This window comes from Rattus norvegicus, chromosome 5 (assembly GCF_036323735.1).
Source record: "Rattus norvegicus strain BN/NHsdMcwi chromosome 5, GRCr8, whole genome shotgun sequence".
NCBI classification, from domain to species: Eukaryota; Metazoa; Chordata; class Mammalia; order Rodentia; family Muridae; genus Rattus; species Rattus norvegicus.
Genome location: NC_086023.1, coordinates 11,067,983 through 11,095,826, shown reverse-complemented (window position 1 = coordinate 11,095,826; position 27,844 = coordinate 11,067,983). Strand labels below are relative to the sequence as shown.

At 44.0% G+C, this 27,844-nt stretch overlaps 1 protein-coding gene across 5 annotated transcripts in view; it reads right to left on the bottom strand.

The window, feature by feature from the left end:
* Slco5a1 (solute carrier organic anion transporter family, member 5A1) overlaps nt 1–27,844 on the bottom strand; it is a 129,180-nt gene that overhangs the window by 45,354 nt on the left and 55,982 nt on the right. For 4 of the 5 annotated variants that reach the window (XM_008763495.4, XM_039109744.2, NM_001107898.1 and 1 more), the window contains 1 exon segment: nt 13,995–14,159. The exons of the other annotated variant lie outside the window; for it this stretch is intronic. In XM_008763495.4, the coding sequence (XP_008761717.1) occupies nt 13,995–14,159 (165 nt within the window). 5 annotated transcript variants of the gene reach the window in all.

Below are 27,844 nucleotides of genomic sequence, written 5' to 3'. Positions count from 1 at the left end.
CCATCCATAACCACGTGAGAACATAGCTTGCAGGTCTTAATGAATTCGTCAGTCTTACAGAGAGTAGCCATTGAACAGAAAGTATCAGAACCCGTCTGCCATTTCTCAGCTGATGGCCTTCTCTTCTCCCCTTTCTCTCTCTCCTCCCCTGTCCTCTCTCCTCCTCTCCCCTCTCCTCCCCTCCATTTCCCTTCTCTTTCCTTCCCTTCCCTTCCCTTTCCTTCCCTTCTCTTCCCTTCCCTTCTTTCCTCTCCTCTCCTCTTCTCTCCTCTTCTCTCCTCTCCTCTCCTCTCCTCTCTTCTCCTCTCCTCTTCTCTTTCCTCTTCTCTTCTCCTTGGTTCCATTATTGCTCTGACCTTGTCTATCCTTAGTTTTGGGGCAGACAAGCCAGAGCCTCATCTTTAATGTTAGACCTTTGTAAAAATCATTCCTTTATCAGGTAACTGGCTCAGGATTTTGTTATTTATTTGATTTGTTGACTATTGGTTTTTATTGTTCATATATTATTTACTTATTTATATTTTCTTTTAAAAATTATGCCTGGGAGTGGTATTGCCCACATGCATATCTGAGAAACACTATGTTGCCCTCAGAGGCCAGAAGAGGGCATTGGATCCTCTGCAACTGGAGTTACAGACAGATGTGAGCTGCTCTGTAGGTACCGAGAATCACACCCAGGTCCTCTGGAAGAGCAGCCAGAGTTCTTAACTTCTGAGCATCTCTCCATCCTCTCTTGTTTGTTTTTTGTTTGTTTTTTTAATCATAGAATTTGGAAAGAAGTTATGACAAAGATCATATCTAGATCTCTGATGACTACTCTTCTTTCTTCTAGAGCAGGACTCAGGAAGCCAGGTGTGGACTTGGCTATCTACCTCAGCAGCTGTAGAACTAAAGCACTGATGGGCATGTGTACACAGGGGCATAACTACATTCTTGTAAAGTTTGGCTCACAAAAACAGGACTAGGCTGAGTATGGCACTAGACTCCTTATGGAGGAGTAGCTTGACTTATGCTCACCTGCAATGCTAGCTCTATCTCCCAGCCTCCCTTACAACTCGATGAGTTTTTAAGTTCTGATCAGTATGATAGAAAGGAAAGTATATATCCATGTATGTTCGTTAGTTTGATTGTCTGTTGTTCAAGGCAGGGTTTTTCTATGTGTCCCTGGCTGTCCTGGAACTCACTCTGTAAGACAGGCCGGCTCCAAACTCATAGAGGTTCATCTGCCTCTGCCTCCCGAATGCTGAGATTAAATGTCTGTGCTGCCGCCACCACTGCCACCCAGCTCCATAGCTTTCTTCAATTCCCCCGTTCTGCTACTGAGAATGCAAACACACTCCCGGAAGCACTAGTTTATGAGATCAACAGTCCACACGGGGACAGGGACTGGGAGCAGTTTGAGTCAGCATGGAACTCAGTTGAAATCTCTCCTGTTCCATTTTTCTGATGCCCAAGAATAAGCAAACGAACAAAGGAACCTATGATCCTAACACAGGACCAACTCCCCAATATGTTCAGTTTACAGAGCATGAAACAGAAACTCTGAAGTGTTGTAGTTCTGACTGGAAAGTGACAGTGACAGACTTGCCTGTGTAGCTCAAACTGGCCTAGGACCTGGCAGCCTCCTGCCTCAGCTCCCAGGAGCTAAGATACAAGCACCTGACTTCACACCGGCTTCCCACAGTTGAGAGTCTAAATCAGTATGTTTTCTGCAACATACTGGATGTTACTACTGTTCTATATAAAACAAATATATACGAAGTATCCTACAAGAGAAATTTATACCTATAGTGTTTCGAAAAGTCACTTAAGTCAAAACACAAACAAATCACATCATCTTTCTGCAAATAGAGTTCTGAGAGGACTTTCAGTACAAAAACTTGAAGAATCTATAAGTAACATAGCTACTGACTTCTGTGCTTTGCCCCTGGCTGATGGAATAAACAAACAAACAAAAACAACAACAACAACAAAAAAAACCCAGCATGCTCAGAAACGGAGCCTGCCAGCAAAGTGGTTTTCCTGTGGTCCAGCCTGCCCTGGTTCAGGTTACAGCAGAGCATTGCTTCACTTTCTAAAAATGGCTTGCCGTGTTTTATTATTTATATAAAGAGGACGGGTACTTCCTGCCTGTGGGGTAACAAGCATTTCTTGTCCACTCTTAAGAGCCAATGTATTTGTTAGCCATGGACATGGTCTTTATGTGTCAACAGATATCACTTCTGAATGAGAGATGTCTGGACGAGATGGAAGTGAGGACAATTTGCCCTTAGTCCTGTAAGGCCAGCACTGTAGACCAGATGCTTGCTAAACACCTGCTTCTTTATTGACTTGTCTATAACTGCGATATTACATTCTATCCTCTACAACCTCCTTTTCTCTAATCTGTGTGTTTGATGAAGGCAGAAAGGGGACCGTGAGAAGACAGAAAGAGACCCTAAGGGAAGAGAAAAAAATAGAAGCAGAAGGGGAGGACATTGGGGGATCAGCAAGAGGAGGATAGAAAAATGGGAAAAGAGAGTGGGGGCAGGGTGGGTAAGGACAAGGTGAAGAGTGCATGGAAATGCCATCCTGAAGCCCAGCACTCGGTTACCTCAAGTATCAAAAAATAGTGTACGTTCAAGCTCCCAAAAAAGGAAAGCCAGCAACTGTCCTACCCAGCTCTGACCCTGTAAACCACGATGATGGCCAGGGTGATACAATCCTAAGGGTGCAGCAATGACATGCATGCTCTGGCAGTAACCAACAACTCTCTAACTGGACTTACGACCTGCTCCACGAGGAGAAAAACATTCCTGGTTCTAGAAGCCTAACCACTTACCCAGAGCTAATGAAGCAATGGTCTCAGAGGAGAACCTACATCACTAAAACAGCATCACTCCTAACTACCTTCTAAAGACTTGTTCTTATAACCCCTTGTCAAGGAAACTCCTCTTTACAATAGATGGAGACTACTACATAAAATCATAACCAATCAAAATGCAGAGTCAAAATGCCCCGTCCCACCGAAACACCTACAAAACAATTCCTAGACTTCAGGCAACATTGCAGAAGAGGCGGATAGATCTTAAGAGCCAAAAGACCAGGGAGTTAGAGATGAGCTTGTAAAATCAGAAGTAACACCCTTTGCCACACCCACAAAGTCTCACCAGCACAACTGCTTAGCAAGGGTGACACCAACAGGAATGCCAACGTGGACAGGGAAAGCTCGTGAGGCCTCAACTCTGCACAACTTAGGGATAATGCAGGCAGCTAGGGAATGCTGGGAAAAAGTTGTGGAAAAAATAGTCTCCCTCAGGGAAGAGCACAACAGCTGGTTATCCAGTACCAAATGATTAGGCCTACGAACATGCATATGAGTGACATTATACCGAATGATCATTTATACTTAGGAATACTATATATTCCTAGTGAAAAAAGAGGCCATGAGTTTGAAAGAGAGCAAGGAGAGGAACCATGGGAGTCCAAAAGCTTCTTCTGGTTTTACTTGCTTATTGTACTGAGAGTTGGCACTCGACCTGCTACATACATGTGCACACGTGGGTGTCAGTACACACTTGGGCAAAGTGACTGTGTTAAATTCATTAGGGAATGTGATTTCCACTATGGAGGAAAGACAGTGCAATGTAATACTGTATTAATTAAAACAGTTATTATTAGTTATTATTAGTTATTATATACAATAGTGTACTGTCTCACTGCTATGTTGAATAACTGATGATATCAACTTAAGGAAGAGGTTATTCTGGGTCATAATCTGAGAGTACAGAAGTCACATGGCAGGTGCTCGAGACTACGTTATTTCTACAACCGAGAGATGAAGGCTCACGGGTGGCTTACTTTCTCATTTAGTTGGTCCAGGATTGCAGGCCAAGGAACGGTGCTACCCAAATTAAAGTGGGCACTCCTTCCACAATTAATCTAACTTAGAGAGCCCCTTGCAAGCATGCCCAGAGGTTAATCCTACCTGACTCTGAGTTGACAGCATTAATCACCACGAATATCAAGGAAATGAGATAATTCACTATGCATAACCTCAAACTAGATAGGCAAATGTCATGGATTAGTTATTGTTTTGAGATAAGGTCTCATATGTCCCAAGCCAACCTTAAACTTCAGATCACTTCGCTTTTGTTGCAAAATCACAGGCATACTATGGCAAGCATGGGCTGTCACACTCAGTTTATACAATATGGGGACTGAATCCATGAGGAGCACTCTAAAATCTGAGCCACACCATATATATATATACATATATATATATATATATGTATGTATTGATATATATATGTGTAAATATCACCATAATATATATATATATATATATATATATATATATATATATATCACTGTGCCTGTGATTTTGCATATATAGGCAACCTCACAGCAATGAGCAGACTTCCTGTTCAGATAGATGGCGGTTTCCAAATACCACGTTCTTTTTTTTTTTTTTTCTTATTTTTTTTTTTATTAACTTGAGTATTTCTTATATACATTTCAAGTGTTATTCCCTTTCCCGGTTTCCGGGCAAACATCCCCCTCCCCCCTCCCCTTCCTTATGGGTGTTCCCCTCCCAACCCTCCCCCCATTGCCGCCCTCCCCCCATAGTCTAGTTCACTGGGGGTTCAGTCTTAGCAGGACCCAGGGCTTCCCCTTCCACTGGTGCTCTTACTAGGATATTCATTGCTACCTATGGGGTCAGAGTCCAGGGTCAGTCCATGTATAGTATTTAGGTAGTGGCTTAGTCCCTGGAAGCTCTGGTTGCTTGGCATTGTTGTACTTTTGGGGTCTCGAGCCCCTTCAAGCTCTTCCAGTTCTTTCTCTGATTCCTTCAACGGGGGACCTATTCTCAGTTCAGTGGTTTGCTGCTGGCATTCGCCTCTGTATTTGCTGAAATACCACGTTCTTTAAGAGGCACTAGCATTCCCTGAAGACATCTAACAGGTCTAACCCCAGGTTGGGCTGGAAATACACAAAACAAAAGTCATCATTGTAATGCCAGAAACCATGAAGATTGCTGGGGTCATGCAAAAGGGACACTCGGCGCCCAAAGATGAGGCGATGGGAGACTCAGAAAGAGGGGCAGCTGCAAGCTGAGCAGAGAGAACGCATCAAGCATAAAAGCCAAGAGCTTCTATAGCAGTACCGTTTTAACTTCCCGGTCAGTGTGTGAATTTGCTAGCATGTACGCTTTGATTCCAAGATCTAGTAATGAAGGGAGAGGAGTGTATACACAGACCGACAATTAATTAATTAATTGGTAATTTGGTAGCCTGACCACCCAGAGACTACAGCAGGTGACCTGAGGAGGAGCCATCAAAGAGACACACGGAGAGAACCATAACCCACTGTAAGCAGGTGCGTCTGTCCACAGACTCCTTGTCTCCCACCACCAATGGCATCTGCTGCTCTACTCTAACGGTCAAGTTTTGTTTGTTTGTTTTTTAAGATGGAAGGATGGCTCAGTGGTTTAAAGCACCAGCTGCTCTCCCAGAGGACCTGCTTGAGTTCCCAGCACTCATTGGCTGGTTCACAATCATGTCTAACACCAGTTTCAGAGGAGGACACTTGTCTGGCATCCATGGGCACCAGGTACACATGGTGCATAGACACACATGCAGGCAAAGCACCAATACACATAAAACAAAATTTAAAAACTTATCTTCAGGCATGCCCGGAGACCTAGATCCCTTCCCAGGCACACAGGTGAGGATTAAAGCACTCCCTTTTTACAGTTTAATTTGCAAGCGCTGCTTTCCTACTTGGCTGGCAATGCGGTTTTTTAAAACATCTACTAGAGCCAGCGCTGTGTCACTGAGGAGGTGAGGCAAGAGGATTGCCAGCAGCTTGAGACCAGCTTGGGCCATGAAAGTGCCAAGGGTTACACGGTGAGACTCTGTCTCGAAAACTTTGAATTCACTATGTTATAGAAGTACAACTGTTTGAAGTTAGCAAACCCGAAAACACCTTCTCCTGGGAATTTAAATATAACAAAAGTGACAGACTAGAAATAGAAGACAAAGCAAGTTTTCCTGAGAGTGTACTATATGCCAACTGTGTCAGGATGAGGTCATCTTTTTTGCTTGTTTATAGAAACCCTGGGGAACGGAACTCACAGTTTTACAATTGGAGGGTTTATCAGCATCCAGAAGGGTCTGTCTACGGATGGCACAGGACTGCCCCCGACAAACAAAAGCTGGTCACAGTCACAGTGTGCAGGTATTGGCATTGCCATCAAGGCCAGAGTGATGAATCAGTTAATAAACCCACTTGTGTAGTAGCAATAGACTGTTCTGAGAAATGGGTGAGCAGGTGTCTAAATAGTACACAAATTGTTAACCTGGCGGCCTTAGAAAAATTATCACATCTACATTTTTACAGCAGAAAGAATTAAAGAGATCATTCCAGCTTGCGCCGTTGTCTTCTATGTTACAAAATAAACCCTGAGGTAGAAGTCTCCTCGTCCGAGCAGATCAACGCGTCTGCAGTGGTTTGGATCTCGAATATTACCCGGATTTTCACATGTTGAAGGTGTGGTTCCCAGTCTGTGGTACTGGTGGGAGGTGGAAGAATATTTAAAACACAAAGTCTGGTATTAAGCTGGGAACAGTGTGTCCCTTAGGGGACCTTGGGGCCCGATTCTGCTCCTGTTTTTCTGTTTGCTGCCTGGCCTTCACAGGCAAGCACAGTTAGCTCACCACATGTGTACTCCCTCACCACACATAAGCCATGAGCCACACCAGAGCTGAGACCTTTGAAAGCAGGAGCCTGGACAAACCCTTCCTCCTTAAAAGGCAATCAGTTCTCTCCAGGATTTCCAGAGACACGACACTGCCTCCCCTGGGCCGGCTGCACGGTCATGCAGCCAATGAATGCTACGTATGCTAGTTTGCCAGCACTCCATACGGGCACCTCCTAAGATGCACGGACAGCCCTGTTGTTGAGGCTTAATGTATAGAAGGGATTTAAGGGAGCAACAAAATATAGAAAAAGTAAAATATTTCACCACTTAACAAGTATTTTAAAAATATAAAATATTTCAGTCAGGACACCTCTTTTTGGACACAGTGGTTGCCAGATGTTGCATGCAGGACAGCAATGGTGCTTCAAGTGGGGACAGTTGGGACAGTGGGGACAGTTCAAGTGGGGACAGTTGGGAACAGTCTTTTACTAGGCAGTAGGAGAGGCTGCTGGGCACACATAGATTATAGCTGTCACGATTCTTTCCTCCACTCAACATGACCATGTCTGCATGCCACTCCGGCCTCTTCGGTCATGTTTAGCAAACAACATATATTGAGCTGTCATCATTTGTGCACCAGCTAAGTACCTGTCACGTGATCTCCCGTGTGGTAAGCAAGCCTTCCCTCATTTAAGCAGAAAGTAAAGAAAATGAATATCCTAGTATTTCCCACTATAATCTTTTACAAAAGTCCTCCTGATGCCCGTGAGACGGCTCAGCAGGTAAATGTGCTTCCCACACATGCCTAATTCAGGATGGACCTGAGTTTGACCCCTGAGATTCTCATGAAGATGGGAAGAAAGAACCAGCTCCAAAGCGTTGTTCTCTAACCTCCACACATGTGGATCATGACATTCATGCTTCCATAATCACACATGCACAGAGACACACACACATTAGTGCATGCATGCACACCCACAGACATATACATACTCCCCCACACATAGACACATATACACACACAGACACACATGCATCCACACACACATCCACACACATATATACATGTATACAATTACATTCACAGAACACAGAGTCACATGCGTGCATGCATACACACACAAGAATACACACACATACACATGCACACAATTACATGCACAGGAACACAGAGACATATGTGTGCATGCATATACATACATGAATACAATCACATACACAGGCACACACAGAGACACAAACACAAATATACATACAAACACACAGAGAGACACATGTGTGCATGCATACACACACACACAAATATACAGACACACAGACACACAAATACACATACATACACACCAAACACACATGCACACAATTACAGAGATACACACACACAAACACATGCACATATGCATACACACACATACACACAAGAACAATAATATTTAAATTTATAAAGCTTTCTTGAGCATTAAAGATGAGTTTATCTCGGTGTCATGAATGTCTCATAACTGTCGTTTATAGTTCCCGGCAGCACACACTCCTCACAACAGGACTAGAGTGGCATTAGCGATCAGATGTGAGTGGCTGCTACAGGATGCAGGTTTGTGAGCACTGTCCCCTTCCCTCTCTTGGCATGCAGCGCTCTCTCTGGCATGCAGCGCTCTCTCTGTGGTGCCAACAAAGATCTCTGAGTCAACGCCGCCGTTGCTTAGCCTTGGAAATGGGAAGGCGTCTGGAGCCATCCGCATCAATGTCAGAAAGAAAATATATGCCGATGTTTATAAAAATTGCAACAAAACTGAATTTTCGGCTGTCTTTATAACATGAAAGAACTGGTTTTACAGAGGCTACAAATGCACACAGAAACATGACACGAGTCCGTGCAGGTGCATGCTGCCCTGCATCTAAGATGCATAGCAAAGTTAAAACAAACAAACAAACAAACAAAACCATCGGCACCTAGTCCTCTTCCCACAGAAGAGAATTTGATTAATCTAGACTGGAGAGACAAAACAATTTGCATGGCTGTTGTAACATGCCTTTGTGTCTTAACTGTTTGTCACTATTTGCACCTAAGGGTAGGATCCCCGGTGACACAGAAAGGTCACAGAGCTTTGAAGACAAATGCCTCTGACCCAGTTCAGCAGCACAGGCTCCTGCAGAATGGGACAGGTGTAGGGCACCATCAGGACATGTCAGACTAGTGAAGAACCGAGTGGTCAGAATGGATGACAGTCGCACGTGCCTCTTCACTGCTTCAGTTAACACAGCGGATGATAATCACAGTCTCCGAGAAACACACAGCTCTCGCATCTACTCCCCTTTGAGCGAGCTAGTTAAACCTCCCGGATGCTCTTTCCTTCATTGGAAAAATGGCCATAGTTAACAGTGCCCACAGCACAGGCTTCGATCACATGGATTAAACAACGCCGTCCACTGAAAATGATTAGCACTTTGTACACAGCAGGTGCCACGTGTGGGTCATGAGAGTAGAGGGGGACATAACAGAGAAGGAAGAGCTCTCAGGGCAGGGGCAGGAAGCGGTGGATGCGTGTGATGTGGAAACAGAAGGGGAGAGACTATTAAAAGGTCACAGCGTCCAACTGGTGATTCTTCCCATCAAAATATCAACTTCACCATATTTTATTTAAGTAATGTGACACTGGCTGGGTTAGCAAAGAGGCTGAGTACCTAGGAAGCAGGCCCTGGGGCATCATCGTGCATCTGGACAGAGGCCCACAGGAGAGACCGCTGTAAAGTTGAGTGCCCTGCCCTGATGATGACATCCTCACCAGGGACTGAAGTCGTCACCTCTGCCAGAGTGACCATAGTGAACTTAAGTACTGCTGACGCTCCCTGAGAAAAAGGTCAGGCCCCATGCCTATGTGCCTGGCTGGCTGGCTGTGTCCAACCTTCCCTGGAACTACTCTCCTTTCCTCCTCATTTTTTTCCTACTAGAACCAGCCTTATCTCATTCCTCCCACCCCTCATCCCTCCCCAACCCCCTCTAGCCTTATCTCATCCCTCCCAACCCCCCTCCAGCCTTATCTCATCCCTCCCCAACCCCCCTCCAGCCTCATCTCATCCCTCCCCAGCCCCCCTCCAGCCTTATCTCATCCCTCCCCAAACCCCCTCCAGCCTTATCTCATCCCTCCCCACCCCCCTCCAGCCTTATCTCATCCCTCCCCAACCCCCTCCAGCCTTATCTCATCCCTCCCCAACCCCTCCAGCCTCATCTCATCCCCTCCCAACCCCTCCAGCCTTATCTCATCCCTCCCCAAACCCCCTCCAGCCTTATCTCATCCCTCCCCACCCACCTCCAGCCTTATCTCATCCCTCCCCAAACCCCCTCCAGCCTTATCTCATCCCTCCCCAAACCCCCTCCAGCCTTATCTCACCGCCTCCCAACCTCCCTCCAGTCTTATCTCATCCCTCCCCAACCCCCCTCCAGTCTTATCTCATCCCTCCCCAAACCCCCTCCAGCCTTATCTCACCCCCTCCCAACCCCCCTCCAGCCTCATCTCATCCCTCCCCAACCCCTCCAGCCTCATCTCATCCCTCCCCAACCCCCCTCCAGTCTTATCTCATCCCTCCCCAACCCCCCTCCAGCCTTATCTCATCCCTCCCCAACCCCCCTCCAGCCTTATCTCACCCCTCCCCAACCCCCCTCCAGCCTTATCTCACCCCTCCCCACCCCCACCTGCCTTGCTCACTTTGCTCCTCTAACTCCACATAGACAACTTTGACTGTTAGATAAATGATCAATAGATGATAATAAATAAATTAGATGGATAGAAAGATAGAGGATACATGATAAAAATAGATGCTAGATTGATAGGTGATAGGTAGATACATACATACACACATAACACATACATACATGCATACATGCATACATACATACATGCATAAGTACATACATAGCCTAATTTCATTTTGCCATGAAAACAACTCGAGCACCATTATCTTGCCAGCCAAAATAATCTCTGGAGCCAAAATCTTTTATCGAAGCAGCCTGTGGAGGTTGAGTGGGGTGTCTGCTTTTAATTCTTTAATTTTAATCAACAAAAATTATATATGGGGTACAATGTAATATGCCCAAATATGTATATACTATGTACATTTATTAAGTGAAATATAATACCCATCACCCTACAGTGTTCTTTCTGTAGTATGAACATAGAAAGTTTACTTTGAGCAAGGGGATGCCCTGTTTAGGTATTTATGTTTCTGTGTCCTGTCCAAGGCAGAAAGCCCTGTCCAAAGCTGACGTAGAGGGACAATATAAATGAGTCACTGTTCACAGACTTGTCTCCAGGACCTGTCTGGGACATTTTTCAACCCTATGACACATCACAAGAGATCGTGTTGAAATAGTTATCCAATATTTTCAAAAATAAGTGTTAAGTCTGGCATGTAGCTCAGTGGTGGAGGACATTTCGCCACACGTGATGCCCTGGGTCCAATCAATCAACTATGAAAGGATAACTTAATTTTGAAAAATTTGTTAGTTAAGAAGTTAACACTCGAACTGGAGAGATGGTTTAGAGCATGGTCTGCTCTTCCAGAGGTCCTGAGTTCAATTCCCAGCTACCACGTGGTGGCTCACAGCTAATAATGTAATGGGATCTGGTGCCCTCTTCCAGTGTTCATGAAGACAGCTACAGTGTGCATCCATATAGATAAAATAAATAAATACATTTAAAAAAAAGAAGTTAACACTAAGGCTAGGGAGGTGGCTTACAGATTAAGAGCACTGGCTGCTCTCCCAAAGGTCCTGAGTTCAATTCCCAGCAACCACGTGGTGGCTCACAGCCATCTGTAATGGAATCTGGTGCCCTCTTCTGGCCTGAAGGCATACATGAAGGCAGTACACTGGAGACATGATAAATAAGTCTCAAAAAGAGAAAAAGAAGAAAAGAAACAGAAAAGAAAAGAAAAAAAAAGAAATTAACACTATTGTAAAACAATTTTTTTCCAGGAAAATTTCATGATTTTTCCATTTCACTTTACATTTATAGGAAGGGCTTCAGAGAGCAACAACATCGAGGAATCCTCAGTCTTCCAAAAAATTAAAGTCTGTGTCCACAGGGTAAGAAGAAAGTGATCCTTAGCAAGGCAAAGGCCTGAGAAGAGCTTTAGAGAAATACTCTGCTTTTCAATCTCACCGTGACTTAGTAAAGTACCTCTGCTCTCGGCCAACCGGAGTATTTCTGGAATTTGCTCCTGGTCTATGAGTCAAATGAAGATGATCAAGAGAAAGTACCTTCTCTTTCCAAAGCCACGGGGAACATGGGAGACTGTGAACACTGTGAAACGCACAAGCTGTATTTAAAACAGATGAGAAAGGGCGGACACTGGTGGGCGCTGTGACCAGAATGGAGCTGCACTTAGTCACGTGGCTTCCCTCGTCCCTCGTTGTGTCGTGGAGGAGGTGTAAACAGCCTCTGTGAGCTGGCCTCATTCAGACAAGTGTCTCAACCCTGCTGCTGGGGCTCCATACCCAACCCTCTAGACCACACTGTAACTTTTCTCCTCCATTTTACCTCACCGAATTGTCTAGCTAGCCTCTTCTCTACCCTCACTGAAGAGACGGCCCCATCGGTCCAAATTCAATTCTCTACAGCTGCAGACTGCCCTGGAGCCCTGGTGTGAAAACCGATCACAGGAGGGCCACGGGATGACCCAGACAGCTCTGCCCTTTCCAGTGTGCCTGAAATGCAGACACACATGACTGAATCCCCACATTTTATGAAAGAAAAAACAGAAAGACAAGTTTCTGTGAGATGTAACGGCTCCCATACATATACATAATCTCTACACATAGAGGCCGAGGCAGGAGGATCACGAGTTGCAGGCTATCCTGGGCTGTGCAGTGAGATCAGATTCAGAATAAGTGGAGTGAAATGCTGACACAGTGTCACGTACACAAACAATAAATACATAAACAACAACGGTGTCCTATCACAATGAGTGATAAACAGGGTTGATTTTCGTAGTCAAATCAACCTGGAGATAAAGCCTTGAGTCTTCCTCTGGGGGTTTTAGAGCTGACTTAGTAAGGGTGTTTGAGGAAGGAGGGCTGTGGTAACTAGGCCCACAGCACTTTGCTCAACACGGCAAGCACCAGATTCGCTTGGTTATGAACCTCCTTCCTAGTCACACCTCTCTATATTGAAACTTAGTCTGGGCGATGCGTGCAGTGTTCTTCAGCTTCGAATCCAGTCCCAGAAGCTCTTGGTTCCATGAATCACTGGTCAACAAAGTAAGAATTAAACCAGAAACAGGGGCCTTTGATTTCTGTTAGCCAAGCTGAAACACGATCTGGGGATGTCACATCGAGAGAGGAAAGCACTTTCAAAAGCAAGAAGAACGAAACAGATGTTAACTCACAACTTACAGCAGTCACAGCCATACAGCATTTATTAAACAGTTTATAACCAGGAGCACAGGACCAATTTGGATGCCTTTCTACACACAAGATAAAGCAAACCTATTTTAGATCACCTTCTCTTCTTACAGGATTTATTTTTTTCTGTTTCTTTTTAGATAATTCAAGCATGCAGGGTTTAAGTGCAGGAATAGGAAACCAAGCTATATGAAAACTTACTACTTATTCAAAACTTACTATTATTCAAAAATGTTTAATCGTCTGCTATCGATAAATTAAGCTCTCTGTGGACGGAGTCCTTGGCCATTTCTATCACCACTAAGGGAGTAGTCGTGATATTACACAACATTGCAATTCTCCCAGAATGGAGAATTGGTTATCCCACATTACTAAGTATATTTACTATCAAATAAGGTTTGAGCATGAAGTTCTACAAGTACACACATCAAAGACTTCTAAAAAGTCAGCTTGACTGGACACAAAACAACTGAAATAAAGTTCACAAGGCATCTCCTTAAATGTCATACATCTTCAGGAACTCAACTGAAATCTACTCAGGTTTACAGGTGGAAACCCTGAAACCATGGGACTGCTCCGGATTTTGAATCACCAACTTACTCACTTAGCACTTTAAGATGCTAATCCACAAGCAGACCAATCCAGATCTAAATCTGAACCTCACCACTTACTCCATTCTGTGTAACCAAGACCCACAAAACCCCATAAACATCCAATATTCTCCCTTTTCCAAACATAGATAACGGATATATCAGATGAATACAATCAGAATGAAGGAAAGCACATCCCATCACAAGCTCCGTCGAGGGCAGCAGGAGCTGGCAGGGCACTCTAGACCATCACCACTCCCTCCATTCCGACCTAGGGACACAACGGCCATGCTTACGAGCAGCCCTAGCGGCAGTGCCTTACCAGTGTAGATGCTGGCATTGGAAGCCGGGATACCAAACTGTGACTCGATGAACTTGGGGATGAAGGTAATGAAAGCGGTGACAATGGCACTCTCGGCTGTGTATGACAGACTCACAAAAAGGAATGTCATGTTGCTTAAGATCCTGACAGCTGCTCTCGGTAGGTCTACAAAATGACAGAAGTGATACATGAGTGTTACAAACGAGGGATGGAAAACAAAAGAAAACTGAGGCTCTTAGTGCTTTAATGAACTGAAAATAGTTCTCTGGTGACCTTCTCTGCAACAAAGTAAAAACAGAAAGCGATGATGACTGGGTTTGGCTTTGGCTGGGTTTGCTTTTTGTGGGGGTGGGTCGGCTTGAGACATGGTTTCTCTGTGTAACCTTGGCCATCCAGGAATTCACTCTGTAGACCAGGCTGGCCTCAAACTCAGACATCCACCACCTTTGCCTACCAAGTGTTGGGACTAAAGGTGTGCACCACCACCACCCCACTTCTGATGATGCCTAAAACTATCCTGGTTCTTCTAACTCCAAACCAAATATTGAAGGAAATAGCATCTAAAAGCATACTCAGATACAAACATCTTCATAAACATTATACAGCATATGATTCCTACATTTTAAAAAAGTTTCAATTAATTATTTGCTTTTTTCATTAATTAAAACACATTTTGTTAAGACCCCAAAGTTTCTTTAATATACAAAGTAATTGTGAGTTAGTCCTACATTATAGTTTCCAATTCTCCCAGCTACCTCTTTCCTGAAAAGAGACATTTTTCTTTTTTAAAATTCAATTTATTTTTTATGTTTGTGTGTGTGTGTGTGTGTGTGTGTGTGTGTGTGTGTGTGTGTAGCGGGGAGTTTTTAGGTATGCATAGGTGTGTATCTAGGTGCTCTAGGAATCCAGAAAAGTACAATAGATCCCCTGGAGCTGGAGTTACTAGGGTTGGGAATCACTCAAAATGAAAGCAGGAGACTGAACTTGGGTCCTCAGAAAAAGCAACAAGCAGCCTTAAGAGCCGAGTCATCTCTTAAGCCCACAATGCATTTCAGAGTTGGCACATCTTTGGTCCCACACTGCAGATGCCCAAAGCAGACAGGTAGATGATGTTGGGCATCTGGTCTTTGAGCCTTGCTTATGAAATGAAATATTCATAGTTAAAGGTGTGGCAAGGCATGAGAACACCAGGTCAGGCACCCCCAAGTACCTTGGATTGAAAAACTAAAGGCCATGAGGGAATGAGAGCCCAGAGATGAGGTTCAGTACACACTAGGCAGCATCTCAAGAAAAATCTCATTCTTAGGTCTAGGTATTTACTTAATAGAATGTGCTACACATATGACATCATTTATAATACTAAAATGTGGGATATCTAAATAACCATCAGTGGGAAATGCTCAAACAAATTATGGTATAGCCATATAGTTGAATATAAGGTGATCATTAAAAATGAAACAGCTATATATGCTAGCACAAAAGAATTTTGAAGAAAAGGTATTATATTGATAAGTAAAGCAAGCTACACTATGTGCATATGGTCATATTAAGTAAAAATTAAACAAGCCAAAAGAATGCATCTGAGGATCAAATGAGAACGTCTTAATACATTAATACCAAATTCCCAAGGGCTTAAGTTGTGGAACCCTGATGAAGGCTGCGAGGGGAATAAAAGAACATTCCATGTCTTATAAACTTCTGTATTTCTCATTTTTACAGAATGAAAGATACACATTTGAATAATTGTTGTATCTCCATGGAAAATATCACCTTGGAAAACACTTATCTCTTATATTACAACATAATAAAGTCACTCCGTTAGGATTGGTCAGCTTTTATTGATACTCTAATTCATAGCCTCCCACTCACCACAATCTGAAACTTTAGAAGTAGAGAGCATTAGCAAACATCATTTCAAAATGTAGTTAAATGGAATGTCTAGGTCTTAGCTAAGCTTATGAGCTTTGAGATTTTAGGGGGAAAATTAAAATGCATACTTGACCTTTAACATAAACACACCAAAGAAAAACAACTAAACCTTTCACAAGTCTTCCCTATAAACCTTAAAATATCATATTGTAAGTTGGTACGTTAAGATTACCAGCATTCAAAGATTCTAGTTCAGTTTAGCTGGCATGTTAAAAGGAAATACTGAATCTAAACCATTTAGGAGGGAGGTTTAAAACACAGGTTGATAATATTTGTATCACAAGGATAGTTTACATCATATTTGTGATCTCAAATTTGTTTTTCATCTTATATGTTTGTTTTTGATTGTGTGTATTATGTATGTCTTTGTGTGAGTTTATGCTCATGAGTGCAGGTGCCCTTGGAGACCAGCAGTAGCACGATCCCCTGGACCTGGAGCTACAGGCGTGAGTTTTCACAGGGGCTGAATGTTAGTCCTCTGTGTGAGCCATGTACGTTTGCAACCCACTGAGCCATCTTTCCATCTTTAGATGCTTGCAACCCACTGAGCCATGTCTGCATCTAAATGTCTTTTAGAAACATTTGGTTTGAAAAATGGTCCTTTAGCTTCAAAGGTAAGAAAGAAAGAAAAAATTATATATATATGGGCATTATATATATACATATATATAGGCATTATGTATATATAAAATTATATATATATGGGCATTCTCTCATATCATTAAAAATTTACTGGATAAATAAATAAAACCAAAGTTGGTTGTTACTTAAGAAGAACTGACAAGGTTTAGACTTTCAATAAGTAAGTTTTCCTTTCACCCTTCACCCTCCATATCCACTGACTGGGGCTTAGTGTTTTGCCCAAATGCCCTGAAGGAGCCAGAAGATTTAGGGCTATTCTTGGGCTGGTACCACTGAGTATTTTTTACATATAGAAACCGAGCTAATACTTACATTAAGAAGGATGGAAATCAGAACACTAACTGCCGGAAAGGAAGTTAGAAATGTAGAAAGAAGGAACAGATAAGTACTAGATTAGAACTAAGGTACTCATATGATCCAATTAGATGAGCAGATATATACAAAAATGAGAGATACATTAGATGATAATAGATGGATGGTGAATAGATATGATAGATAGATGATTGATAGATCGATTGATTGACAGGCAGATATGATAGAACGGATTGATTGATAGGTGATTTATAACAGATAAATAAAAGATATAATAGGTTGACTGACAGGTCTCAGACAGATGCACACACACAGGTGCAAGCACGTGTTTGGATGTATCCATGTTATTTGCAACATTGTTGCACACAAGACTGACATGAGGATACTGCAGTAAGAATGGGTCCACCCATCACGCAGTTCTTTGTTTCTAAAAGTCATTTTCTACTATAAGGAACAGAGAAATGTCTGACTTCAGAGTAGGGAGTCAGAGTATACAAAATATAATCAGGAAATACTGGCAAAGAAATCACTTCAATGGACTGGGATTTTCTGAGCTCGATGGATGCCAAAAGAATTTTGTGAAAATCCAACAAGAACAATGTGCATCCAATCCTCATTATTTGTGGATTGTACTGGCTTTTCGCGAAAATTTACTTGTAAGCCTGAAATTAACACATGACGCACTTTCACAACCACACTCAAAGCTGCAAGCTGTCCACACTCCCCTTTCCTGGCAGAAGAAGAAAACATGTCCACTCTGAAGTAGTAAGGGTGGGTCTTTGTCACAATAGTTTGTCACAGTTTTCTCATTATGTGTTTTGTTGGTGATCTTGCTTATTTGAAATATCCCTAATATCAGGCAGGATGAAGGCATTATGTAACCTATAAAACGAGTACCCAGGAGGCTAAGACACAGGAACCATTAGTTGAGGGCCAACCTCGTCCATACAACAAAGCTTTGCCTCCAAAGCATAAAGGGTCAAATAAGAAGCTGCCAAGGGGTCTCCCATGGTTCCCTAACTGCATGTGCCTGGGATGAATGATCACAGGAGAAAATGCATACGGCCATGATGCTTCCCCCAGACATGAGTTACAGGCCTTTGGCATGATGTCCAAGTTAATGAGTCAACAGCAGCCAGTATGTGCAGACATTCAAACATGAAGTCACACACAGACGAGCTGCCGACCACATTGGGACAAAACCAACCCCATGGATCTTGTAGAAACTATTTCTGTGTTTGCTCACGTTACATTGTGATGTCACAAAGCATGATGACTATGAAGAATGGGAGTTCACTGATCTTATGTGGCCTCAAAAGATTCCCCTATGAGGCATTCATAAATTATGTACTGATTTATCGTACTCTACTAACTTTTGCATGGAGAAACCTAGCAAATGCAACCTTATCCAGAGAGCAAAGGGTTAATTAACCAGATTAATGGGCAAATTAATACTATGTGCCCAGTTAGGGTATACTTAGCATAACATGGTTTTTGTGCTAAGCCTTTAAAAGTACATAAATGAGAAGACAACATCAAACCCCAACTAAGGGATATCCTACAAAGATAACAGCCTATGCTTTTGAGAAAAGGTTACGATCATAAAGAACAGAAAGATGAGAATCTGACCAAGACAGAAGGAGACCCAAAAACTGAATATATGTGTTCCTAGGTTAGACCTCGAATATAAAGGGCTTCACTGAGAAGACAAGCCCGTGGTATAGATGGTGAAAACAGTTCACTGCGTATTTCTGAGTTTTGATGGCTGCCCAGCGGTCGTGCCAGAGAACGTCCTTGCTCTTAGGAAAGCCGCATGACAATGTGAGGTTCCAGCAAGCATGTGTCTGCGACTTCCAAGGAATTTTAATTATTGAAGACATCACTGGTCACCAAGTCACCAGGACTCTGTGTGCCTGCCTGAAGCACATAAATGTATATTATGTATGTCCAAAACTATTTCAAAAGCATAGATTGAATAAACAAATTGGACAAGAAGTTGCTAAATCTATAGGTTTACAACCCAGTGTCTGTTGTTTAATGCTATGGAATATATTCTAGATTCATTCCTTGGTGCCATGTATAATGTGTCACAATACAATCAAAGACGCAGTGAAGATCAGACAGATGCATTGAATGATGATAACGATGATCAGGGTTTTAATCATTTGATACTAAAAATAAATTTCAATTTCAGGGCTGACAAGGCAACCTAGCAGATCAGGAAATGTGATGGCCACCAAGCCAAATTCAATGTTAAGAAGACACCAACGTAAGCCGAGAGACGCCGTCTACATTACAAAGAAGTCATGTGGGAAGAAGTGTGCAATGTGAAGTATCCAAACTCAAGAGAACGTAACGTAAGGTGAATGACACTCAGAAAACACCTGTTGCCGGGCCTGGGGTGTACACCTTCAATCCCAGCACTCAGGGGACAGAGCAGATCTGTGTGAATTCAGGATCAGCCTGGTCTACATACTGAGTTCCAAGTCAGCCAGGGATGTATAGTGAGATGTTGGTTTGGTTTGGTTTAAAAAAAAAAAAAGGAAGGAAGGAAGGAAGGAAGGAAGGAAGGAAGGAAGGAAGGAAGGAAGGACAAAAGAAGGAAGGAAAAGAAAGAAAGAAAGAAAGAAAGAAAGAAAGAAAGAAAGAAAGAAAGAAAGAAAGAGAAGGAAGAAAGAAAGGAAAACACGTGTAAAAGACCTGTTAATAGTGTTGGCAGGTCCTTTGCTTCAGACCGTGCCAATGGCAGACCTGCTGGCCCTGGACCACACACCTCCGGATAAGGAAATCAATGGCATTCAATTCACAAAAGGGATATGCTGCAATGGATCTGTCGTCTGCTTCTCAAAGGCCATGCAACTCTTTAGTCAAAGTTTTAGAAAGTCTGAGCTATGGAATGGTAGTGTTCTTCTGGAAATTGGCAAGGGATGTATATTTATGAAAGGCTGATCAGTCTCAGTGCAGGTGGGACCACAGCTGGTTCTGACCAGCCCAAGAACAGGTGGGACCACAGCTGGTTCTGAGCAGTCCCAGGGCAGGTGGGACCACAGCTGGTTCTGAGCAGCCCCAGTGTGAGAAGGGCTACAACTGGTTCTGACTAGTCATGGTGCAGCCAGGACTACTGCTGGCTCTTCTCTGAAGCCTTGTAGACAGCAGATATTGTCATGTTTGTCGTGACCCAACCATTAGGCAAGCAAGCTCCAACACATGAATGCTTTAAGTAAGACTGTGGCCTGAAGAAACGGTCAAACTAGCACGTTAGAAAGCAGCAAGCATTAAATTACAGTCGTCCCCAGCAAAGACAAAGGCACAGCATCTTTTCGAGGGGAAGAGAAGTACCTACTAAGAACTTACTTTCAGTGAGAAATACATGCCGTCAACAGAACTATATGCACATGCCACACTAAAGTCCCTCAGTGTGGCTGCTCCTGCTGAGGCTGCAGCAGCTCCTATCACGCGCCTACAGAGGCACTAAAACGTCCTCAGAATGTATCTGTTCACTGGCAGTCTTTACTACATCACAACAGCAATGGATACTGAAAACCGTATCTGTGTGTGAGAAAACACAATGAATGGCATGGATACTCCATTTCCTTATGGGACCAGCTAAGCTCACAGAGCATGAGACCCAAGGTGAAGGGGTCCACGGTGCAGACGCACAGACCACACAGAGAGCTAAGGAGGGCTGGTCCATTCTCATCCGAACGACAGCTCTTTGAAGCTGAAGAAACCCGCCACTCTCTACGCTAGCCTACCAAATTAATTTTAAAAAGTCAGGAAGAAATAAATGTAAAACAATTCCTAGCAGATTTAGATAAGATTACAAATTAAAAGCCCATTAAGGAATAATTAAGATGTTGTTAAGAGAATACAGTATTCACGAACACAGTGTTTTGTTGCTACAGCACATAAATGGGGAGGGGTCTCTGTAAGCTTCAGTTGTAAGTAGCTGAGGAGCAGCTCTTTAAGCAGCAGCGCAAGGACTTTGATATGCCAGCTCCTATTGCCAGACCATACATGATTTAATTTGACATTTTCCTCAAGATTCCAACTCCTTTGTGTGAATGCTAATCACTTCATGCAGCTTTCAGCGTATTTTAACCTTCCACTTAGATCCTGATTTTTTTTCTCTTTTAGTTGCAAGAAAATTTCTCCCGTGTGTGTGTATGTGTGTGTGTGTGTGTGTGTGTGTTTCCTCCTGTTGACATTCAGCTTCCAAGTCGATGTTCCTCTCACATTTTTCTAAAACTAAGTATAACCCATCAATTTTATTTTTTCAGTATCTTTTTAAATTTTCACTTTCCCAAAGAAATCCCAGTGACAGCTCTGATCTAACTTCTGGCCTTAATTGTATTTCTGCACCTTGGTCAAGCCTTCCCTGCCCAAGGGCTCTGCAAGGTCCGACATTGGCCTCTCTGTCGTCATTCAATATCTCTAAACACTAAAATCAAGTTAGAGCAGCTTTGTTGAGCATTCCTTCATGAAAACTCCTGGATTCCTCTTTGGAATCGAGTGCTGCACCCATGACCATTTCCCCTGATTTCATTTGGACGTTTGGACAGTGAGCTAAAAGAGAAGGAACAACGGGCCTGGCATTGCTGTAATTCTAAATCCATGGGTGAGTCAAAAACATGGTAGAGACACCAACCAGCATGACACCTTGCACTATGAGACAAATACTAGCCCTACTTCCTGTGCATTATCCTAGAAACCAATGACCCCAGGGGCTGCCCAAAGATGAGATCCCCACAAAAATACTCTAAGTCCTGAAGCCCCACCCTCCCCCAGGCACTGTGCGCGGCACCCCCTGCTTCATTGCAGCGACCTTTCAGCCCAGCCGCAGAATCTCTGAGCCACTCAGGCCCAGACACGTGGACAGAAATGGAAATGGCACTACCAAAAGAGGTCAGGAAGAATCAGCAGGTCATGCTCCCCTCCCCGTGCACCCCCCTGTAAGGCATCAGGAAAAATCAGCAGATCATGGCGCTCCCGAAAGGCGCCAGTAAGAGTCAGCAGGTCATGGCACGCCCTTGCTTGCTTGGATTTAGCACTCGAGTGCATGGCCATCCAACTTTCTGAATGGAGATTCCTCATGCGAGTAACGCCACAGCCAGTTTTCACTGGGTATAAAATGTAGAGCTCTCTCTCATCCCTAGGACTCTCTGTCAGCCCCATTGTTACTTGTTATTGTTACTTGACCATCCTGATGCCCCGATAAAAAAGGGTAGCCTGCCACAAGAAAACAAAGAAAGGCTCGAGGAAATGAAGGCGAATCAGAAATGAAACAAATCATCAGAAATGAAGAGAACTTACACAGAGCATGAAAAGCAAGGGAGACAAACATGACCATAGAGTGAGTCTCCTGATCAGCAAGGTAAAAAAGTCCTCCTCTTTCTCCATCATCATCACCACTACCACCATCACCACCATCACCATCACCACCACCATCATCACCATCACCACCACCATCACCACCACCATCACCACCACCATCACCACCACCACCACCATCATCACCACCACCACCACCACCATCACCACCACCACCACCATCATCACCACCACCACCATCACCACCACCACCACCATCATCACCATCACCATCACCACTATCACTAACACCATCACCACCACCACCACCACCATCATCACCACCACCACCATCACCACCACCACCACCACCATCACCACCACCACCACCATCATCACCATCACCATCACCACCATCACTAACACCATCACCACCACCACCATCACCACCATCACCACTATCACCACCACCACCATCACCACCACCATCACCACCACCACCATCACCATCACCACCACTATCACCACCACCACCATCACCACCATCACCACCACCACCACCATCATCACCATCACCATCATCACCATCATCATCATCATTATCATCATCATCATAAACACTCTAATTTCTGTGTAGAAGGCAAAGCCTTTCTCATTATTGTATGCTGTAAGAAGCAATGGGTGTTTTGTGCGGTCCCTCAACCCATAACATCAGTGAGACCTGGATGGTGGTTTGAAATGCTGAGAGCCAGATCCCCTGAAGTGGGAATCCTGGAGCTTCCTAGTGATGCTGATGGAGGATACATTTGAGTCTCATTGTGCTGAAGGAGGCTTAGAAAAAGGGCCTTGGGAAGGCATCCTTGAGCAAGTCCTGGGAACCCAACCACAGCCTTCAATGAAAGGTACAAAACAGAAGACTACAGTGCATCCCAGCAAAGCTCGCACACAAGAGGGCCAAGGCAGTGTGGTTCACAACTACAGCTTTTGGGACCCACATTGCTGAGTCAAAACCTTGTCTTGATATTCTAATGCTTTACTTTCTTGGCAACACATAGCAAAGGCCACATACACTGAGGCTGGGTAGTTTTTGGAAATTCTAAGTTGATTCTGTCCTTGTGCCTTTCTCTGCTAATTCCTGGGTCTGTTATCTGAGCTTCAGACCCAAGTACATCTTTGATGGTCAATCATCACTGCCAGCATGACCGGATTTAGACTTAAACTGAAAGACAAAAGACATATCCCAAGCGGATCGTGATGCTGTTTCCAGAGAGGCTTGGCTGAGTTGAGAAGACCCATCCTGAATGAGATTCACTTTGAAGAGTGTGGATACTTTCAGACTGTAAAATAAACGCTAGGTTGAGCAATCATCCATTAAATATTTACTGAGTTCCACTCGGTGGGGTTAGCTCAGCGATGTACATGGTGAGCAGGGTGGGTGAGGGACCCTTACCTCAGTGGGGCTGCGCTAGGGAGACAACAAAGATTTAAGGACATTCCAGTCAGCCCTGAATCACCCTGGGCTCTGCATCTGTGATCTCAACCAACCACAGAGCAAAAATAACAGAAAAAAATGCCGTCTGCCCTGAGCATGTGGGGACTTTTCCTGCCATTAATCAAAAACAAAACCATATAGCCTATTCGTCTGGTCTTGATGTTGTAAAGAGTGTAATCAGAAATGTAGACATGACCCAAAGCCTAAAAGAGGGTGTCAAGGGTATCTGCAAACACTGTGTCTCTTTATATAAGCACCTTGAGTCTTCTTGAAGGTACCAAGGGACAACTGTGTATCATAGGTGTGTGAAGAGAGCTGAGGAGGGATAGGGGAAGGTAAGAGCTCAGCGTTAGAAGGTGAACTGGAGGTGTTTTTCAGTAGGCTGAGGAAGGCCTCAGTGGGCAGCATGCTGAAGCAAATGAGGAGCTTTGGGAAGGAACATCTTTAGCATAGGAATGGCAGCAGCAAAGGCCTTGGGGTCAGCATATGTCTGGACCAGCAATGAGTCCGATGTGACTGAAGCATGGTTTGTAGATGAGACTGTAAGAAGATAGGATAACAATACAGCCGTGGATTAGATCCGGGAAGTCCTGTGGGAGAGGATGGAGATGCATTTACCAGACTCCTCTGGCAGCTGAGTGAAGAGTACCCACGCAGGCTGGGAAGATGAGAGCTCACAGAGCAGGCTGGCTTTTCCTTGTGTTCCAGGCAAACCTCACCTAGGCTCTGTCCACAACTTTCTCGGTGGGTTCCTCCCTCCATCCCACTCCTTCCCCTACTTAACCTCAGAAAGTTTTTGGCAGCTCCCTGGGAGGGAAGAGTTCCAATAAAGGTTGGGACGCCTGCAGCCAGGTGCTCCACAATACGACCCAGTCCATGCACACCTGCAAGCACGCATGCACACACACACACACACACACACACACACACACGCATGCACACATGCATGCACACACCCCTCCAAACCTTACCATTCAGGAGTCTACCACCTATGCTCAACAATGTGTCAAGCACAAGAAACCTATTCAGTGTTCCTGAACCCATCTACCCTTTGTACTCGATTCTCCTGGGATTATTGGCTACCCTGACCTCTACAGAGATCAGGTGAGCTGCCATGTATCACCTTTCCTGATTCTTCCATTAAGTGCTGAGTCTCCCGCCCTCAGTCAGTCCCATCCTCTTTATGGCTCTTTTGTGGTGCTGGGGATCAAATCCAGAGTCTTGTATATGTCAAGCAGACGTTCCACGGCTGGGGCGCATCCTAGCCTTCTTGTGATTCACGACGTACTCTCTTTGTACTGCTCCAGTCTCCCTCAGAGAATTCTCCAAATCACACCTCACTCGTTTCATAATAGCTACAACCAAGTTTGAAACCTTCTATGAGATCCGCCCCATCTTTAACCCAACCCCACCACAGCCTGCCCCACGGCCAGCACTGGGTTGAGTGTGAACTGCGTCGCTTGAGTTTAACAGATTTTGGGGGTCCAAACCTAGATCCTCCTACTCACTCAGAAGGCCCTTTACTGGCTGAGCTGTCTTCTCAGACCCTGACATTATCCTTTAATGACAACGACGACAACAACAATTATAAAATTACTTTGCTATTTGGTTATGATTATAAACATATTGTACACTGGCACAGACAAAATGCTAGCTAGAAGAAATTTTATTCTGTGTTAAATTAATAATAGGAAACAATTAAGATTAAAAGTAGGCACAAAGGAAAGTCAGCTGCCATCCTTTTTTTTTTCTATGCAGAAAGATACTCCGTTAAATGGGAAAGGTCTTAGAATTGTAGGCTCCAAACCACACGAACATTGATCCACTTAAATATTTTACGTGTTTATTTTTGTTTAGTTTTGGAAGGAATCAATGTTAATCTCTTTGTTGAAAGGCAACACAGACAGACTTAAGTTTTGACTTTCTTCCTTGTGGTGTTTTGCATCAACCTCATTCTACATAATTTATGAGAATCTAGAATCCCGAGTCAGATTTTCCCAACGTCTGCATCAAAATGGGGAAGCAAAAAGTAGAGAGTGAAATGGGTTTTCTTCTAGCAGCCTCAGCAAGAAAGCCTCTAAAGGAGGAGCCCTCTAACCAGGTATGGTGGCATGCCTTGCTAGGCCCAGTCATGTGGGAGGCTTAGCAAGGGGCCACTTAAACCCAGAGGTTCACAGCCAGCTTGGGTGACATAGCAAGACCCTGTCTACAAATAAAACAAACCAAAAAGGCACCACTCTGTAAAACCCAGATCCTTTTCTTTTCTTTAAGGAAGTTCAAAGGAGCTGGTATTGATGGTTACACTCGGGACTCAAACTCCCCTTTATCTCTGAATGAAATCTAAACCGTTCCCCAGGAGCCTCGGTTTTGTGATGCAGAACACATCAAGCCTGAACTCCTACCCAGAGGCTCCAATTGACCTTCTGCGAGCTGGGTTAATATTAGAATGTCACTCCCGATGGCTGCTGTGCCGTGAGTACTGTAAGGAGCATCGGTGTGTGCAAGATGAATGATGTAAATACCTCAGTTAAGCAAGAGATTTTCAGTATTTGTTTTCGATACTGCGTTCAAGAGTGTTTCTGCCGAACAAGTAAACCAGGTTGGCTGTGGTGGAATAAGCCCATAACCTGAACATTCAAAGACTGGGGCAAGAAGACCAGAGTTCCGAGGACAGCTTCAGCTACACGGTGAGTTCAAGGCCAGCGGAGGCTACCCAAGATTCTGTCTTCAACTTCCAGTCTTCAACCAGCTAGAGAGTCCATGCATGACTAGAGTTAAGAATTAACAGTGTCCCAGCTAGGAGGTTTATAATCATAATCCAAAAGGAGAGTAAACATGAGAATTTACCAGAAATATGAGCAAGAAAAGTCAGACTGGAAACTGATTTCATAAAACAACTACCCAACATGTTCAGAGCCCTCTCATTCACACACACACACACACACACACACACACACACACACACACACACTAGATGATCCACACCTGTGCAGAAAAGTCGGAAACCCACAAGGATTCATAAGAAAACTAATGAATTAGCATGTAAAATTCCACAAACAAGTCTTAAATTCAGAAGAGATTCTTCTCATTCTGACATGATGATAGAACTCCACTCCCACCCCCCAAAAGCTCTGGAAGCTTGGAGAAGCATGGGGAAGAGAACATGGCAGAGGCCATAAAAAGAAAGGGCAGCTCAGAAAAAAAAGTATCCAGAAAAGCCTTGGGGCCTGGAGAACTGGATCAGCAGGGAAAGGCACTTTCAGCTCTCGCAAGGGACCTGGGTTTGTTTCTCAGCACCCAAGTAGCAGGCAAGTAACAACCTGTTATTTCCATTCCAGGGGGTGTGGCGCCCTCTACTGGCTTCTGAGGCGGCGAGCATGCAAGTGCTATACAGATAAGCATGCAGTCAAACACTCACACACATAAAATGTGATACCTCTTTAGAAAGAACTTCAGCAGTCGTATGGACCTTAGCACTTGATATTAACATTTCCTTCTACTGCTGATACATTTCACAGTGAAGTCCTGATTTATAAAATATAAATACTTCTAACCATGCCTTTATCTCTTTCCTTGAGTCTACTTTGTTTTCAGTTTACTTAGTACCAACTTTATCTCGATTAAGTTGTAAAACCAATTGTGGGGGCTGGAGAGATGGCCCAGTGGCTAAGTGGTACTGATGTTGTAGAGGTCCCCAGCACCAGCATCAAGCATTTCACAGCCCCTTGTAATGGGAACTCCAGGAGACCCAGCGCCCTCTCCTGGACGCCAAAGGTACCTGTATCTGTACAGGAGCATGCGCATACATAGATAAGTAAAAGGGAAAGAAATCAGTTTGTGTGATCATCATGGTGGTCGAGAATGAAACTGTGAAAGTGGTGGGCGGGTCTACAGGAGAAGAGCTGGGCCAGAGAAACCCTCTGTACCACAATAGTGTCAGAACTCATTATAGTAGTTACAAAAGAACACATTGTCACAATGTCATAGGGAGGAAGGAGATCACATCTACAACTTAAATGGAAAGAAACAGCTTTTTCCCAAGCACTGATGATTGCTTTTAACCAGTAGTCTCTGGCAATGTTCTTGGTCATCATCCTTCTTAGGTTGTAGGGACAACTCCAGGACATATTAGTGACTTTCTCACACCCGTCTGTCTCACTGGGTG